This window comes from Ranitomeya variabilis, chromosome 2 (assembly GCF_051348905.1).
Source record: "Ranitomeya variabilis isolate aRanVar5 chromosome 2, aRanVar5.hap1, whole genome shotgun sequence".
Classification (NCBI taxonomy): Eukaryota; Metazoa; Chordata; class Amphibia; order Anura; family Dendrobatidae; genus Ranitomeya; species Ranitomeya variabilis.
In genome coordinates this window covers 722,094,572-722,113,591 of record NC_135233.1, presented here as the reverse complement: position 1 = coordinate 722,113,591, position 19,020 = coordinate 722,094,572, and the positions used below count along the sequence as shown (strand labels likewise).

General features: G+C 45.1%; 1 protein-coding gene across 1 annotated transcript in view; it reads right to left on the bottom strand.

Moving 5' to 3' along the window:
• LOC143807696 (uncharacterized) overlaps positions 1-19,020 on the bottom strand; it is a 126,084-nt gene that overhangs the window by 59,661 nt on the left and 47,403 nt on the right. Inside the window, exons 2-3 of the mRNA XM_077289532.1 lie at positions 13,717-13,990; positions 12,716-12,853 (exon numbers count right to left, since the gene is read on the bottom strand). Of these exons, the coding sequence (XP_077145647.1) occupies positions 12,716-12,853; positions 13,717-13,990 (412 nt within the window). The remainder of the gene's footprint in view (positions 1-12,715; positions 12,854-13,716; positions 13,991-19,020) is intronic.

Genomic DNA, 19,020 nt, shown 5'->3' with positions numbered 1-19,020 from the left:
CCTTTCCCGGACCCGGCCGTCTGCCCACTCCATCAGACGAGGGGGGAGCCGTCTAACGGAACTCCCCCGACGCTGCTTCTGAGCCGCAGCCCCTGCCGTTCTCACGGATACTGCGCAGGCGGCATGCAAGCCCAGGTATGTCTTCTCAGTAAGAGTCCTGTCGTTCCCGCAGGAACAGGAAACCTAAACTGAGGAGGAGAGGCGGACCGCCCCCATTTATTTCTCAATAGGTTTCCTGTTCCTGCGGGGCGGATCCCTCTCTCTCCAGTAGGGTGCTGTCGTGGCGAAGAGTAAAAATTTGGTTTTAGACTGGACATCCCACAGCCAGCATTTGAGCTCTAGCACTCAGCAAGCACTGTTCGAAAGGCCCACTGATCTGGCTGCCAAACTCAGTCTGCTGAGACATCTGCAAGAAAGGCTGCTGCTCCCAGCATTAGGGGTAGATTGGTCAGGATGTTTTGTCACAGAACATTATCCTTTGGTTGCCCCCTCTATATCATTGATTTGGCTGTACAGCCATCTCTGACCTGGTTTCAGGGCTCCTGCCGAGGCCTCCTAGGTCTCCATCAGCCTTCCTGTTTTGTTTTAAACATCTTTTTATTAAGGTTAATACAATTAACAATTCAAAAGCGTTAATAAAGAGATAACAAAAATAGAAATGGGAGTCATCTGTTAATTAATACAACATAAAATTGTGGGGCCACATTATAATGGAAACAGAAAGAACAGTATTCGTTTGTAGTGCAGTCGGTGGCCAGCAGGGTATAACAAAACAGAGACTACTTGTAGAAGTAGGATTATATATTCATCATTCATCACATATAACTTTTATGCAATAAATTTTGAGAAATAAAAAGATAAAGAGAAGAGGGGGGGGGAGTTGGGGGTTACTCCTACGGCGGAGAGGAAGGCCGGCATGTTGAGACACACCAACAGGTAAGGTGCTATTGTGCATCAGAACATTCGTTAATAGGATGTAGTAGCATCTAAGGATATTCAGGAAACCTATAGATTAATAATGGCCAGATATTCATTACTTGTTCTGAAAGTTTTCCAGGGAGCCCATGTTAAATGAAATCTATCTTGTGAGAAATAGGAATATGCAGAGATTTCTTCTATATAAAATAATTGATCGACCTTATTTACCCAGTCCGAGAGACTTGGACAGTTTTTAGTCATCCAATGAACTGGGATTAGGAGTTTAGCTGCCGAAAGAAGAAATGCCAATAGGGATTTATTCTTAGATTTCGACTTGTCTCCCTTCCAGTTATCCATCAGCCTTCCTATCTAAAGGATCTTTTAGGATACCCAGGTGTTCAAGGTAAGATTTTATGGATGATTTGGCCACTGCTGCAGCCATCTTTTGAACTTTATCCCATGGGTCTGTCTCCTCCTCAAAGTGGTAACTCCTTTTTGCAAACCTGAGGGCAGCAAACCTTTCCTTTAAAGTTTCTTCCATTCAGTTTTAATGAGAGCTTGAATTTTCTCATTTATTGTAAATGTTCACTTCTATTCTAACCCCCATGAACATAAGAACCTGCACTGATTTGTGGGTTTTAGCTTCTATGATGCCCATGGTAGCCCTTACATCTTTGACCGATCTATGTGTTCTACAGGGAAGCATGGTCTACTCCCTGTATCAGAGGGTGAAGAGGAAGTAGTTTACCTACATTTACCTTCTGACTTTACTGATTAATCAGAATTAGATAATTTCTTTGTTTTCAATCGCCCCCTTTTCTATCACCTAGTTTATGGATTAGGGTCTTAAGGGAATATATCTTCTGCTATAATAACTGACTAAGCCCAGAAAAATTTGTGGATTACTCTTTTTTTTTAATAGATACAGGCTGAGCAGAGTCTTCTGCCATGAGCTGGGTAACATATCCCCGTAAAGCACACTCCTTGTTTCAAGCTTTACGCTAGATTTTTTAGGGTTTTCCTAATTAAATTAGAAAAGTGGCCCCTATTACCATGGTGAACTTTCATGAAGATCACTCACCACTAGTGATGGGCGAGCACAAATGCTTGGGTGCTCGTTGCTCATGTCGAGCAAATTGGAATGCCGGGGTGCTTGACCCGAGCAAAGAGCCTAATGTAAGTCTATGGGAAAAATGAGCATTTTTGCTGCGACCACCCCCGGGGGTCCTTTTAGGGTCTAAAAATGTCTGAAATTGATGGAAAGTGCTCAAATGACATGGGAACGTCATAGGGAACACCCCTGGAAGCATTTCGGACTCCCAGGTCACAGCTGTGAACAATGTTGTCAGAGTCTTACACCACTTTTACAGGCGCACAATAAAACATACAAAAACAAAACCAAAATGGATTTTCCTGGGAAATATGTTAAAGAACATCCTTTCCAGGGTAATTTGTATGCAAGGCAAAATAAATAACCCAAAAAATGTTTCTCCACCACTTGGGCGATTCACACGTAGCGTTTTTGATGCATTTTTCAACTTTACCATTGCTTTCAAGCAAAACAAATTCATTCACTGGCAAATGTCATTTTAACATTTTACAACCCTATTTGGCCATGTGGTGTGACACATCAGACACATCCTGTTTCATTTATGAAGGGACTCAATGTCACAAAGTATTTTTATAGGGCCAGCAGTCGGTCCTTATTTTTCTTAGAGAGCCATCAGCTGGCTATGCTTTGTTGCTCCCATTATTAAACAGTGGGTCACTCAGGCTATGTGCACACGTTGCGGATTCGAGTGCGGATTTTTCTGCACTGCTTTTGAAAAATCTGCAGGTAAAACGCACTGTTTTACCTGCGGATTTACCATGGATTTTGTGCGTTTTGTGCGCATTTCACCTGTGGTTTTACACCTGAGGATTCCTATTGAGGAGCAGGTGTAAAATACTGCGGAATCCACACAAAGAATTGACATGCTGCAGAAAATACAACGCAGTGTTTCCGCACCATGGGCATCACGGATTTGGATTTCCATAGGTTTACATGGTACTGTAAACCTGATGGAAAACTGCTGCGAAACCGCAGCGGCCAATCTGCTGCGGATCCGCATGCAAATCTGCACCATGTGCACATATCCTCATACTGTTATTGCGTATGCAGTGAGTGGCAGGGCTGCCCAAAATTTGGACATACCTCAACAACCCATTCAACAGACGTCATGGATGACCACATGCAACCAAAGTTCCCAGTATTCATTTGGTACTTCCAACTGTTTGCTTATGCATTGAATGCAAGGCTTGCCCTGCACCAAAGTTACATGCACCCCAATAAGCCTTTGAACACATTTACTGGATGGCCACAAAAGAAATCATAATGGGAACTTCGGTTTTAAGACACCTAAAGTTTTCCCATGAAGTGAATACAAGGTCTGCCCAAAATTTACATGCACTCCAATCCCCCAAGGAACAAATATGGGAGGATGGCCTCCGAAAGATGTTTTCCCAGTTTAAAGGAACGGGTCTTTCATACTTGTAATGCCCATACACTAAGTGTATGGGCTGCCAAACATTTCCCCCTGGGGTGTACACAACATACTGTGTAAACTTTTTTAAAGGGCATAAAAAAAAGCCACCCTTTTACACAATAAGTTGGCTGTTGCATCACAGACAACGATCACCATGGTGATGTAGTGATGGTGGATGAGGACGAGAAGGAGAAGGATAACACCAAATAGCCAAAATCAAGAAGCGTATACCCATATGTGGGTGTGAAGAGGTGCATGGGAATACACCTCCCAAAAAAAGACACTGTATTGGAGGTTGTTTCGCTGTTATCATTCGGTGGTATAGAGAAGTATGGGCCAAATCCAGCCCTTGTTCATTTTTATAAGAGTCCGCCTGTCAGCATTTTCAGTTGACAAACAGATGCGCTTATGAGTTATAATTCCACCAGCGGCACTAAACCCGCTCAGACAAAACACTAGTGGCAGGGCAGGCCAGGACTTTTAAGGCGTAGAGAGCCAGTTCATGCCACATGTCCAGCTTGGATACTCAATTTAAAAGGCACAGAGTAATCACGGAGGATGTTGGTACGGTAAGCAAGGAACTCCCTCAGCATCTTCACAAACTTTGCACTCCTTGTGAGAGTACCCTGCACCTCTGGGCCAGGGAAATGGGAGTGTGAGAAAACTCCCAGAACCTTGCCAGTGTTCCCCTGCCTCTGCTGGATTGGAGTGGTTTCTCTCACCTGTACTCCTTGGTTGTCCAACAAAATGACCTCTGCCGCCAGCGTTATCAGATGGGAATTTTTTTTAAAATAATTCTGCAACAATGGCCCTTTGGTACTGAAATATTTTAGTACACCCATCAGCCTCTGGAAGAAAAGATTGAAAGTTCTCCTTGTAGCATTGTCTAGAAGTGTCACCAACCAGTAATGAGTCACCGAAAATTTTGATAATGCGACGGTCACAGGAAAGGCAGCGCAAGATAAAGTCAGCCATGTGTGCCAGACTGCTAACAGGAAAGACTTCCCTGTCCTCACCAACAGGATGACTGACCATACTGTCCTCATCCCGGTTCTCAGGCCATCCACGCTGAACAGATGGTATGACAGTTGTGCTTGCAGTACCTAGCATACCGTAGCGCATGAAAATAGCTCCTGTTCCTCCTCCTCATTGTCAACCAATGCACCCTGGGATGACAGAAGGTTGGGCTGTGAGTAATCACCCTGTATGGTTCCTTGCTTCATCTCATCGTGCTCCGCCTGCAATGCATCCTCTTGCATTGTGAGCAGAGAGCGTTTCAGAATGCAGAGAAGTGGGATGGTGACGCTAACTATGGAGTCATTGCCGCTCATCATCTTGGTGGAGTACTCAGTTTCGTAGGATGGTACATATGTCTGACATCCATGTCCACTCCTAAGGTCTTATGTGTGGAGTCTGAACTGAATACCAATGGCCTTGTTGATGCTAGTAGTCAACAACTGCCCTCTTCTGCTCACAAATCCTTTCCAACATATGCAGTGTAGAGGTCCCCACACGCTGGAAATCACATACCAGTCAGTGAGCCAGAAGCTGCAAACGCTGCTGAAGGACAGCAAGTGCGGCTGAAACTGTAGCTGACCTTCTAAGATGGGCACACAGGTGGCGTACTTTCACAAGCAGATCTGGCAGCTCACCTCGCCTCAGTCACCACCAGGTTCCAGTCATTGTCACACACGACCAGGCCTGGCTGCAGGTTCTGCGGTGTCAGCCACAGATCTGCCTGCTCTTTCAGAGCTGTCAACTTAATCATTGTGCGGTTTGACACTGAAGCATATTAGCTTCAGCACAGCCTGTTGCCGCTTGGCTGAGGCAGTTCTTCCAGCTTGTGACTGTGTGCTCATTTCGGAGATGGAGGTGGAGGAGGCGGTGGAGCAGGAGGCAGTGCAAGAGCTGTAGACTGTGGGGGCAACCCTGATTAACGTAGGGCATGCAATCCTAGTTGTCGGGAGAACGTGTTCCATCCCAAGGTCTGACTGTCCCGGCTTCTACTATGTTAACCCAGTGTGCAGTCAGCGAGATGTACAGTCCCTGCCCACATGCACTTTCCCAGTAACAGCACTGTTGAGGGCACATGTGCTTATGTAATGCCGGGACGGCACACCAGCAGAAGTAGTGGCGGCTGGGGACCAAGTACCTTGGGACGGCCGCTGCCATCAGGCTGCAGAACGCTTCTGTCTCCATGAGTCTAAAAGGCAACATTTCAAGTGCAAGCAGACGAGAAATGTGTGAATTTAGTACTGTGGGGCGTTGTCTGCGTATTTCCACTTGCGTTCCAATGACTGGGGTATGGACAACTGAAGGCTGCGCTGGGACAAGGACGTTGACGTGCTTGATGGTGCGGGGACAGCACACCAGGAGAAATAGTGGCGGCTGGGGATCAAATACCGAGGGACGTCTGCCACCATCAGGTTTTGGAAAGCTTACAGCTCCATGAGCCTAAGAGGCAACATTTCGAGCGCAAGCAGTCACGAAATGTGGAAATGTAATAGTGTGGCATTGGCTGCGTATTTGTGCTTGCATTCCAAGGACTGGGGTATGGACAATTGAACGCTGTGCTGGGACAAGGAAGTGGATGTGCTTGCTGATGGTGCTAGCTGAGTGTGTGCAACGACAGGTGCAAGGCAGGAGGCATCTTTGAATGCACCATGGACAGGGGATTGACTTGCATGCACAACAGCGGAAGCAGTGGTGTCACCCACAGACACTGTTCCTGGACCCTGGGGTTCGACCCACAAAGTTGGGTGATTTGCTGCCATGTGCCTGATCATGCTGGTGGTGGTCAGGCTGGTAGTTTTGCTACCCCTGCTGATGCTGGCCTGGCAGGTGGTACAAATGGCCTGTTTGGGTTTATCAGCAGAGTCTTTAAAAATCAACCAGACTCTGGAAGACCTAAAAGTTGGAATGGCAACTTCTGTCGTGTTGGTGTTTCCTGCCTTCTGTCTGCGGCAACCACACCGCTTCTTCCTGCCTGTTGGGGTGCTACGCCTCCCTCCACACTGTGCTGCTGTCCTCGCTCTACATGTCCTCCTGCCAGGTTGGGTCAGTTAATATATCATCCACCACCTCTTTCACTTTCGCACCCTGGTCCTCCTCGTGACTTTCTGGCAATTGTGTCTCATCTTCATCCAAATCTTGTGACACGTTTCCACCATCGCCTTCATGTGACCATGACTGTTCAAATATTTGGGCATCGTTTCATGCGATCTCTTCTTGTCCCGCTTCAAGTGGACCAGGCGAGAGGATCGAATCTATAAATGGAAAAGTGAACTCTTCGGAGTGTCCAAGTATGGGATCAGTTGTCGCCGGGCACTCGGCATGGCAGGAGGAAGGCGGATCAGGATGAGGAATATGCGGTCGAGACTCACAGCTACACAGACTTGACCGTGTGGAATACATGGTGCTGGTGGCGGTGGCAAAGTGACTGGAAGCATTATCCACTATCCAACCAACAACCTTTTGACACTGCTCTGGGTTCAATAGTGGTGTTCTGCAGTCCCCTAGTAATTCAGACAGGAATGTCAGGTGAGAAGATGTGGGTGTTTGTTGTGGCACAATTTCAGCTTGCCCACAGCCTCGGCATGCATCACGTCCACTTCCCCATCCCTTGCCATGAGCCTTGCACATTTTAAATAGACTACAATATTTTCCATGTTCACTGCAAATGGCTGAATTTGGAGCAAACTTATGTGATCCGTGTGCGGGAAAACCACAGTTTAAAATATCTGGACTGTAGGTAATCTTTTTTCTTTTTTCGCAAACTTGTCAATAAATAGGGTAAGACAGCAAAAAGTTGAATGGAAGCCTCAAATGCCACAATTTATAGGCCACAGATAGATGAGGACACTGACTGAGATACCACACTGTTCAATATGTGGTTTGTCTTATTTAACACAAAATAGTGTATAGAACTAGGGTAACAGACAGCAAAAACAGTTGGATGTAGGCCTCAAATGCGTCTGATGGAGATAGCCCACTTTCAAATATCTGGCCTGTATTTTTTTTTTTGCCCAGCTAAATTATGTCAATGAGTAGGCTGACAACAAAAAAAAAAAAAAAATTATATGGAGGCCTGAAATGGCACAATTTTGAGATCAATGATATGTGATCCGTGTGGCGGACAAAACCCAGTTTTAAAAAATCTGCCGTGTAGCTAAATATTTTTTGGCAGCAAAATGGTGTCAAGAAATTATATAAGACACTCCCAAAAAATGTTTACAGTACCACAAAAATCGCAGAATTTTATGCGCACTCAGATGTGATGGTTGGGACAGGCAAACCAGTTTAAAATAGCTGGATTTTCATGATCTACTAGGAAAATGATCTGGCTGTATTCTGCAGTGTCAACAAGCAAATGGAGAAAAAAAGGGGGGCTCTGGATTGCTGTGGAAAAAAATAATCAGGATTAAAATGCAAAAAAAAAAAAAAATTCCTGGCCACTAATACCTGGTGCCAGGTATATACGGTCAATATATGTAAAAGGCAGCAGCAGCAGACAGTAATCGAACGTAACATAGTAACAGTTAGTAAGGCCGAAAAAAGACATTTGTCCATCCATTTCAGCCTATATTCCGTCAGAATAAATCCTCAGATCTACATCCTTCTAAAGAACCTAATAACTAAGTTACAATATTGTTATGCTCCAGGAAGACATCCAATGGACCCTCTTGATGTATGCAATGAAATATGCCACATACAATGCCTGCCTGCTACTAATATCTATATACCCAACTTTCCACACAGACTTTCCTCTGCTCCTAGCATTCACATGGTATGCCTTTCAGCAAACCCCAGCTTACCCCAGTGTTATTTATGACATTGTTTACTCTGGCTTGATTGTATGCATTTGGTCCACCCTTAATTCTCTGACCAAGATGAGCAGAGACCACTCCTCTCTGCTTCACACCTGAATGCACTTAGTTGTACATATATTGCATAGCACAAGTCTGCAATGACTTTAGTCTGCTGTGTGATTCCTCTACGTGTGTCCTAGAAGTGTGAAGATTAATTTAGAATTAAAACCAGAATTGAACCAGAAGGGAACTGAAGGTAACTGGCAAGTCACTAAACAATGTTTGTTTGTTTTCACTTTCACCCCTATAATCCTTCACTTTCTGCTAAACCCCCTAATCCCTACACCTAGTAAGGAACTGTTCATCTCTTCCTCAATCCTCCCCATCCATCTCACCTCCTCCTCAGAACTGTTCTGTGCACAGACAGCCACCTCATGCCCTCTCCTGCTCCCACCTTCTAACGCTTTCTCTGCTCCTTCTCACTGTTGGTGATTTCTCCAAATCCTGGTCCTCCTCACCACATCCCCACAGTCAGATCTACCTTTCATCCACGCTCTATCACAAACTTCCGTAACCTCTCTAACCTTATACCCATTCGCCCTGCCCCCGCTTCCCCAGTCCCACTAACAGGAGCTCTGTGGAACGCTCACTGTCTGCAACAAGCTTTCTTACAACCATGATCTTTTTATTACTCGCAAACTTTCTTTCCTTGCCATCACCGAAACCTGGCTCACTCCTTCTGACACAGCCTCTCCTGCTGCAGTCTCGTATGGTGGCTTCCACCTTTCTCACACACCCCGCCCCAGCAGCAAGCATGGCGGAGGAGTTGGTTTTCTCCTGTCAGATAACTGCTCCTTCGCCCCAATCTCACTGCCACCCTCTGTTACCCTCCCTTCCTTTGAGGTGCACTCTGTGCATCTACTCCCCCTCCAACCGGCTGTCATTTACTGCCCCCCAGGGCCAGTCACCCCCTTCTTTGACCACTTCACCATCTGGCTACTTCATTTCCTTTCTGCAGACATCCCCACTATCATCATGGGTGACGTCAACATCTCCATTGACAATTCCCTCTCAGCTGCCACTAAACTTCTATCTCTCACTTCCTCCTTCAGCCTCACTCAATGGTCTTCTGCAGCCACTCACAAAGATGGTCACACACTATACCTCATTCACCCACCTCTGCTCCCTATCTAACCTCTCTAACTCACCTCTTTCTGACCACAATCTACTCACATTCTCTTCCCTCTCCACTCCTATTCTACAATCCCCGCCCCACAAACTTGCACACCCTCGCAGAAATCTTAAACACCTTGATCTACACTCACTCTCTGAATCTCTCCTCCCTCTCACAGACGTAAGTTCCCTACACAGTGCGGATGATGCTGCCGCTCTTAACACCACAATAGCTTCAGCTTTGGAATCTCTTGCCTCTCTCACACATACCAAAGCTCGCAAAATCAAAAGACAGCCCTGGCACACCAGCCTGACCAAAGAACTGAGGCGAGCTTCCAGGGCTGCTGAGCGGAGATGGAAAAGATCCCACTCCAATGAGCACTTCATCGCATTCAGACAGTCCCTCACTACTTTCAAGACCACACTCGCCACAGCAAAACAAACCTACTTCTCATCTATCATATCCTCCATCTCACAAACCTAAACAGTTATTTAACACCTTCAACTCTCTCCTCCGCCCCCAGCACCTCCTCCCTCCCCACTCATCTCAGCTGAAGACTTTGCCTCATTTTTCATGCAGAAGATTGAGATCAGAGACAGTTTTAGTCGACAACCCCGAGCCCTTCCTCACAACTACCCAAGCCCTCCACCTCCAAAACCAACTTCTCCACCATTACAGAAGATCGACTCTCCACTCTACTCTCAAGATCGCATCTCACCACCTGTGCACTTGACCCGATCCCTTCCCTTTCATCCCAAACCCCGCCACAGTCTTCATCCCAACTCTAACCCATCTCTTCAACCTATCACTAACTACTGGCGTTTTCCGCTCAAGCTTTAAACATGCCTCAATCACACCTATCCTCAAAAAGCCCTCTTGACCCATCCTCTGTATCTAGCTATCGCCCTATATCACTTCTGCCCTATGCCTCAAAACTACTGGAACATGTCCATCTGGAACTGTCCTCCCATCTATCTTCCTGCTCCCACTTCGACCGCTTACAAACCGCTTCCGGTCACACAACTCCACTGAAACTGCCCTAACTAAGGTCACCAATGACCTATTAACCGCCAAGAGCAAGTGAACTACTCTATCCTCCTCCTCCTGGACCTGCCCTCTGCCTTTGACACAGTGGACCATTCCCTATTACTACAGACCCTCTCATCCCTTGGCATCACAGACTTGGCCCTATCCTGGATCTTGTCATATTTAACTAACCGAACATTCAGCATCTCCCATTCACACACCATCTCCTCACCTCGCCCCCTATCTGTCGGAGTCCCGCAAGGTTCAGTTCTAGGGCCCCTGCTCTTCTCCATTTACACTTTTGGCCTGGGACAGCTAATAGAATCAAGCGGTTTTTAGCATCATCTCCATACTGATGACAGATCTATATCTCTGGACCAGATACCACCCTACTAACCAGAATCCCTCAATGTCTATCCGCTATTTCATCCTTCTCCGCTAGATTTCTAAAACTTAACATGGACAAAACAGAATTCATTGTCTTTCCCCCATCTCACGCGACCCCCCCCCCCAACGAACCTATCCATTACAGTAAACGGCTGCCCACTCTCCCCAGTCCCACAAGCTCGCTGCCTCGGAGTAATCCTTGACACTGATCTCTCCTTCAAACCGCATATCCAACCCCTTTCCATTTCCTGCCGCCTCCAACTCACAAATATTTCACGGATCCGTACATTCCTAAACCAAGAATCTGCAAAAACCCTAGTCATGCCCTCATACTTTCCTGCACACAACCTCTGATCCTCACAAGATCTCCTTCTCTACTCCCCTCTTATTCTCCTCTTCCCACAATCGCAGACAAGATTTCTCTTGCGCATTACCCCTACTCTGGAACTCTCTACCACAACATATCAGACTTTCACCTACCATCAAAACCTTCAAAAAGAACCTGAAGACCTACCTCTTCCGGCAAGCCTACAACCTGCAGTAACCACCGATCGACCAAACCACTGCACGACCAGCTCTATCCTCACCTACTGTATCCTCACCCACTGTATCCTCACCCATCCCTTGTAGATTGTGAGCCCTCGCGGGCAGGGTCCTCTCTCTCCTCCTGTACCAGTTGTGACTTGTATTGTTCAAGATTATTGTACTTGTTTTAATTATGTATACTCCTCCTCACATGTAAAGTGCCATGGAATAATAATAATAATAATAATAATAATAATAATAATAATAATTATTATTTATTACCCACAGACAATCCCTGCCTACCTAGCACTGCAAACTATATACCCTGTAATTAGTCCTTAGAAAGACTTGATTAAGCTGGACTTGTGTATTCTATTATGGTATACCCACACTAACTTATTAAACCCCCAAATCTGACCCTCTCTCACCAGCAAATCTCCCTATACTGTCTAATTCCGGAGGTGAGTGTGCCGAGCAGGGCGGTGCCAGGTCTGATATAGACCTGATAAGGCTGTGCGGCCAGCCAATCACTAATGCCACAACCAACATGGCTGCGACATTACCGTGCGTGGCAGAAAAGCCCTGCATGTTGATTGGCATTCTAAAGAGCGACAAACATACAGGGCGGTGACCTGCCAGTCACGATGCCAACCAACCTATATTCAGGCTGACATTTCTGAAAAACCTTTAAAACTCCTGGGCCTAGATTAAAAATGTATAACTAAGACACACCCATCACATGCCATTTATGACAGAAGAGCTTAGGAAGCAGGATCCAGATGTGACTAATGGCTCATGCACAGAATGTGGGGCACCTTTGGTAGAACTGTTTAGCCTTTATGCACAAGCTTTACAGTTTGCAACTGAATACATTTCCCCAATGTTTTTATGGAGAAAAAGTGAAGACTGCTGGAGTAGTCAGGCACAATGCTCTAGCCTTCCATATAACCGTTAAATCAACTAGTGCAGATTTGTGCTTTGACTTGCATCAATTTCTAGTGAAAGATAAAGTGAGCTTCTTCACCCCTATTGCCAAGTCATGTCACCTAATGATTGAGTAGCAAAAAACGTTCCAAATGATGCATCATACATAACTCAACTTGTCCGAGAAAATTGGTGTGCACTGCTGCTTTTAAGACATTCCCCCATTGTGAACAGGATAAATCTCGCCAGACACAGAATCCAAGCAAACCATGTTTTCTGTCTGCATATGAAAGTCAGACTATATGATGTAAATTAGGACACTCATGCACCTGTATGGAAGGCTACTAGATTTGCATCTAAAGTTCAACTGTGCATGAGCTCAGACACTAGTAGACATTTCAGTACCTGTGCTGTTCTTTAATACTTACATTCAGAAGCCATTTTTTTAATTACATGTAATTGCATGTTTGAGTATTCCATATGGTGTGAGAGGGCCAAATTATATAGGTCCTTCCAGTCATACTTGTACACAGAGTCTTTAACATCTTCCATGGGTTCCTCAGTAACTACAAAACAAAAAAGGGCATACATTTAATCTTTCCGTGATCTGGCATGTGCATGAAGCATTTTTCCTCCATCTTTAAAGATCTGTAACCATGTTTTTGCTAGCCCATCTGAGTAGTGCAATGTAGGGCATAGACCCAGATTCCAGAAATCTCATTTACTGGGCTGCTTTTTTTTTTTTTTTTTTTTTTAAATTGATAAATAAAAAATCTGCTCTATTTTAAATCTATTGTAGATTTATCAGTTCTTGGAATGCTGAGCTCTGCATAACACCGCTCACACCACTGCTTTTAGCCTATGCACAGTATACAACAAAGCTGCTGATCAGTGTTGTGGGAATGGTTAAAACGTTCATGAAAACAGACTATATAGCACTAGTTCAATAGTGATAATATCAGTTAGCAGAAGTTTATCAAAATAAAGCAAGCAGTCCAGTATGTGATCCATCACTGGAATAGAGGTCTGTGTCTCCAAATTATGTTTCTCTCTGATGAGGTGGCAGATTTCCTCTAAGCCAGGATCTGCAATGAAGGCTCCCAAATTGCCTCTGAATTAGATGTGAACATATAGTCAGACTCAGAGGTAAATATTGAAGACAAGTAAAAGCCAATTAAGATTCCTTCATACAATGATGTTATAAGGCAATAGGCTGCACCATTATAAAACACATGCACCTTAAGGCAAAGTTCTCTATGGGAAGGCTACTCATCTAATGTGTATGGTGGAGCTTAAACTACACAGATGGTGAAGAATGATGGGGTAGTTTGGATTGAAATGCCCAATCCTTCTGTTCCCTCCAGATGTTTGTTTTCAGCAGGTAAGGTTGCTGCCAAAGTTTATCAGGAAAAGACTTTAGGAGACTAACCTTTATGCTTTTCTTCTAGGAGATCTTTATTTATTCCCCAGATGTCTTCAATTTCACGATCAGGGAGACAGACAGGAGGGAGCGGAACTATTTTTTCTAGTGTGAGCCACCGTGTCCAATATTTTTCTGGAGCAAATCCAGAAAAAAACAAGTCCTGTAGCGGTCTGTTATAAGGCAGAGTCCTGTACAGATCTTTCCACATGTACATAAGTTTAAACGCTTCTTTAGGGTTACAGTCCGCACAACCAGCCCTAAAATCACAGCTGAAGGCTATCTAAAGAAAAGGAAACATTTGTCACCTGAATACAGAGGATAATTCTCTCTACGTTACAACATTTAAAAGATCCAACGCATTTATGCTTCATGGCTCCTGATTTACCTCTAGAACATTTTGCTTAAAGATACATACGATTAAAACACATTGCCTCAGCTTCTCCATAATCCCCAAGATCAATTAATTAGCTGCTACTTTCCTGAACTGTACGATCATGAATTATGAGGGGCGTTCATTAAAGATTTGCCCTGACTCACTTCTGTTTAACACAGGACACTGAAAATGCACGTGTGTAATGATACAAGTCTCTATAGGTTATGTGCCAATTTGCAACTCAGAACTGATACCGGTCTTGATTTTACAGGTGCTGAAGTGGTGTGAGGTTTGATAATGGACCCAGTGGAATACAGAGCAGTCATCAAGTCCCTCTACTTGAAAGGCCGCACACCAAAGGAGAAGTTTGATGAGATAAAAAGTTAATGTGATGATTCCCCATCATATGATGTAGTCAACAACTGGCATCATCAATTCAAGTATGGTCGGACTTCGATGCAAACAGCTCCAATTCCAGTGCAACCCCACTCTGCTATTGATGAACACACCATCCTGCAAGTGGAGGTCACCTTTTTGAAAAATCGCCGCATAACCATTCGCCACCTAGCCCAAAATGTCAAGATTAGTGTGGTGTCCGTGGAAAAAATCATCCAAGGCCATCTTCACTTGCATAAGGTATCCGCTCACTGAATTCCCCAGCTGTTCACACCTTTCCAGAAGCAGGAACGTGACGATTGCACTCAGGCTCTATTGACGATGTGCCATGGAAACCAGGAGGACGTTTTCAATAGACTGATCACACAGGATGAAAGCTGGGTCCATCACTTTGATCTTTAGACTAAAGTCCAGTCGATGCAATGGAAGCATCATGACTCACCGACTCCAAAGAAGGCACATGCTCAACCATCGGCAGGCAAGGTCATGCTCACAGTATTTCAGGACCAGCACGGAGTAGAATTGATGGATTTACTAAAAGAGGGTACCATGATTACTGGGGCATACTGTGCTTCGCTGCTGTGGAAATTGCGGGAGGCCATCAAAACAGACTTGGCATGCTCACCAAATGTGTGCCTTCTGCAAGACAATGCACCAGTTCACAACTCACATGTTGCCCAAATGGAAGCATGCTTCTGTGGCTTTAAAATTCTACCGCATCCCCCTTTTTCACCTGACCACGCACCATCGGATTTCCAGCTCTTTCCAACAATGAAGTTATTTTTGAAGGGCAAGCATTTTCCAGATGATGAGACTGATTTCCAAAGTCACGACGTGGCTTTTGGAGCAACCTGTCAACTTCTACAAGCGAGTTGTTTACAGTTGCTTAAAGAGATGGGAGAAGTGTATCTCCCTTGGTGGCACCTATGTAGAGGAATAACAACTTTGCCAAGTTTCATTGCTCAGTCCACAGGAAGTGGGTCAGAGGAAATCTTTAACACCCCCTCCTATATGGTTCAAACTACATTGCATTCTAACTTATTACTACACCAGGAGTAACAAAAGTAATCATTTGGGTTTTAATTTGTTGCACTTTTCTACATATCTTTTGGGTACACAGCCTCAGTGACCTGAGGTAACTTCAACGAATTCATCGCCTGTCACTGAGTCTGCATTCGCAGCAGCTCATTCATCAGTGGTTCTCAGCCTGGATTGTCTAATCTTGGCACCTTCCAGGTAGAAAACTTTTACCCAGACATGGATTACGGCGTGGGACAGAACCGACAGGTTAGGGATATTGTTTTTTATTTTTGGTTTATTACAGAAGACGAGGGCTTTGGTGGAATAGGCGTTTGAGTGTAACTGTTATTTTTAAATAAAGTAAAAGTGTGTTTAGTCTAATTTCTAATAAAGGACTTTATTCTTGCTGTGTATTTACAATACAACTATAGGCTTAGTAATGGACAGGTGTCTTATAGATGCCTCTCTATTACTAAGCCGTGGGCTTGATGTCACCTGACAATACAAAGGTGACATAAACCCCATAAATATGAACCCCACTTGCCACTGCTACAGGGCAAGTGGGAAGAGTCAGGCAAAGTGCCAGAATTGGCGCATCTAATAGATGTGCCTTTTCAGGGCAATGGCGGGCTGCTATTTACAATATCCATGGCCCCTTACCAGCCCCCATCTGTCTGTTTTAGCAAGGCTGGTTGTCAAAAATAGGGGGCACCCCATGCCTTATTTTAACCCCTTTCCGACCTGTGATGCAGCGTATGCATCATGAAAGTCGGTGCCAATCAGACCTGTGAAGCAAATGCTGCGTCACAGAATGATTGCGTTCCTGCAGATCGGGTGAAAGGGTTAACTTAAATTTCACCCGACCTACAGGGACAGGGGGAGTGGTGCTTCAGCCCAGGGGGGTGGCTTTGCCCCCACGTGGCTACGATAGCTCTGAATGGCTGTTGAAAGTGAAACAGCCAATCGCAGCAATTGTAGTATTTCACCTATGAAACTTGGTGAAATTACAATCCAGCCATGGCCGATGCTGCAATATTATCGGCCACAGCTGGAGACCCCAATCGGCCCCCGCCACTGACTGACTATGGCAATCTGCCACCACCATCAGTCTTTCCTCCCCTCCATCCTGTCCTCCGCCGCCCTGCTGTCCGATCACCCCCCCATACTTACTGAGTCCCGGTGTCCCTCAGTCTTCTATGGGCGCCGCCATCTTCCAAAATGGTGGGCGGAAGTGCAGTGCGCCCGCCGAATCTGCCGGCCAGCAGATTCATTCCAGGTACATTTTGATCACTGAGGTTCTATCACAGTAATCAAAATAAAAAAATAGTAAATAAACCACCCCCCTTTATCACCCCCATAGGTAGGGAACATAATAAAATAAAGAAAATATATTTATTTTTGGGTTGGAACTAGGGCTAGGGTTGGAACTAGGCTATGTTCACACGGCGCAGATCCGCAGCGGATTGGCCACTGCGGATTCTTAGTTTTCCATCACGTTTACAGTACCATGTAAACCTATGGAAAAAATCTGCTGTGCCCATGGTGCAGAAAATACCGCTCGGTATTTTCCGCAGCATGTCAATTCTTTGTGTGGATTCCGCAGCGTTTTACACCTGTTCCTGTATAGGAATCCGCAGGTGAAATCCACACAAAAAACACTGGAAATCCGTGGTAAATCCACAGGTAAGACGCAGTGCATTTTACCTGCATATTTTTAAAAAACTGTGCGTAAAAATCTGCACACAAATCCGCAACGTGGGCACATAACCTTGTGGTTAGGGTTGGGATTAGGATTAGGGGTGTGTTGGAGTTAGGGTTGTGATTAGGGTCATGGTTAGAGTTGGAATTAGGGTTAGGGGTGTTTTGGAGTTAGAATTGAGGGGTTTCCACTGTTTAGGCACATCAGGGGGTCTCCAAATGCGACATGGTGCTACCATTGAGTCAAGCCAATCTTGCGTTCAAAAAGTCAAATGGTGCTTCCTCTCTTCTGAGCCCCGATGTGTGCCCAAACAGTGGTTTACCCCACATATGGGGTAGCAGCATACTCAGGACAAACTGGACAACAACTTTTGGGGTCCAATTTCTCCTGTTACCCTTGGGAAAAAAAATTGCGGGCTAAAAAAATCATTTTTGAGGAAAGAAAAATTATTTTTTATTTTCACGGCTCTACTTTATAAACTTCTGTGAAGCACTTGGGGGTTCACCACACATCTAGATTAGTTCCTTGGGAGGTCTAGTTTCTAAAATGGGGTCACTTGTGGGCGAGCTCCAATCTTTAGGCACACAGGAGCTCTCCAAACGCGACATGGTTTCCGCTAACATTTGGAGCTAATTTTCCATTCAAAAAGTCAAATGGCGCTTCTTCCCTTCCGAGCCCTGCCGTGCGCCCAAACAGTGGTTTACCCCCACATATGACGTATCGGTGTACTCAGGAGAAATTGCCCAACCAATTTTAGGAACCATTTTATCCTGTTGCCCATGTGAAAATGAAATAATTAAGGCTTAGGCCGGTTTCACATTTGCGGTTGTGTCCGCAGCGTTTCTTCCGCAATTATCCGCATGCGTTTATTCCTATATTTAACATGAGATGCATGTGTCTGCGATCGGTTGCGTTTTGCCGCGTTTGGAAGCCTGATACACAGCGTCAGGTAGTATAGGACGCCTTATTGGTTGGCCATTCCTAACCACGGGGGCCTCTGATTGGGGGTACTACTAAAAAAACCCCATCTCTAGATATTTTGGGTAGCTTTTAGGGTGGCACTGTGGCTGTGACCTGATTATAGGTCGGGTTTCTTTGCTTTTCTTTTTGCCATGTGGTGCAAATTTTGTTTTTAACTGTCTTTGTAGTGTTCTTAATGTGGTTTAATAAACTTGCTATTTTCTGATAAACCTTTGTGGTGATCCCTCTTGTATGCTTGCTACCCTTTTTCTTGTTTATTATATTGTGCTTTCTTGTAGCAAGCTATAGGTGATCCCTGGTGGTGGTGCCTGCCTATACTCTGTTGATTTGACGACGCATGCATTGTTTCGTCTGCGGTTTGGCACGGGAAATGCTACATGTAGTAATTTTAGAGGCGTCAATTTGCTGCCTAGAAACGTATGCAGTTAGCGGATGGAATGCGGCAAAAAAACGCACTGCTGTCTATGAACGCAAGCGGTCGCAAGCACATGCGTTTGCTTGCATTTGTTAACGCATGTGTTGCACCACAGGAAAACATGTCTAGACACTGATTAGCCACCCCCACATACAAAGTGATAAAGGGACGGAGTGGACATTTGAAGGTCACTACTCAGCAGAGAACCAGACCAGAAAGACAAAAGCACCTTGGAGGAAACAAGACTGAACAATGAGTATATCCTAGCCAATGCCTTTTTATATTTTCTGTCTCTACGTGTCCTAATTTCTGCCATTTCTTTCTTTCTGCATGCATGCATCAGAATGTCATCTGATGAGGAGCAACGTCCTGGGCCTTCACAAGCCGAACATGTCAGTGGAGTACTCAACTCCTCAGATCGGTAAG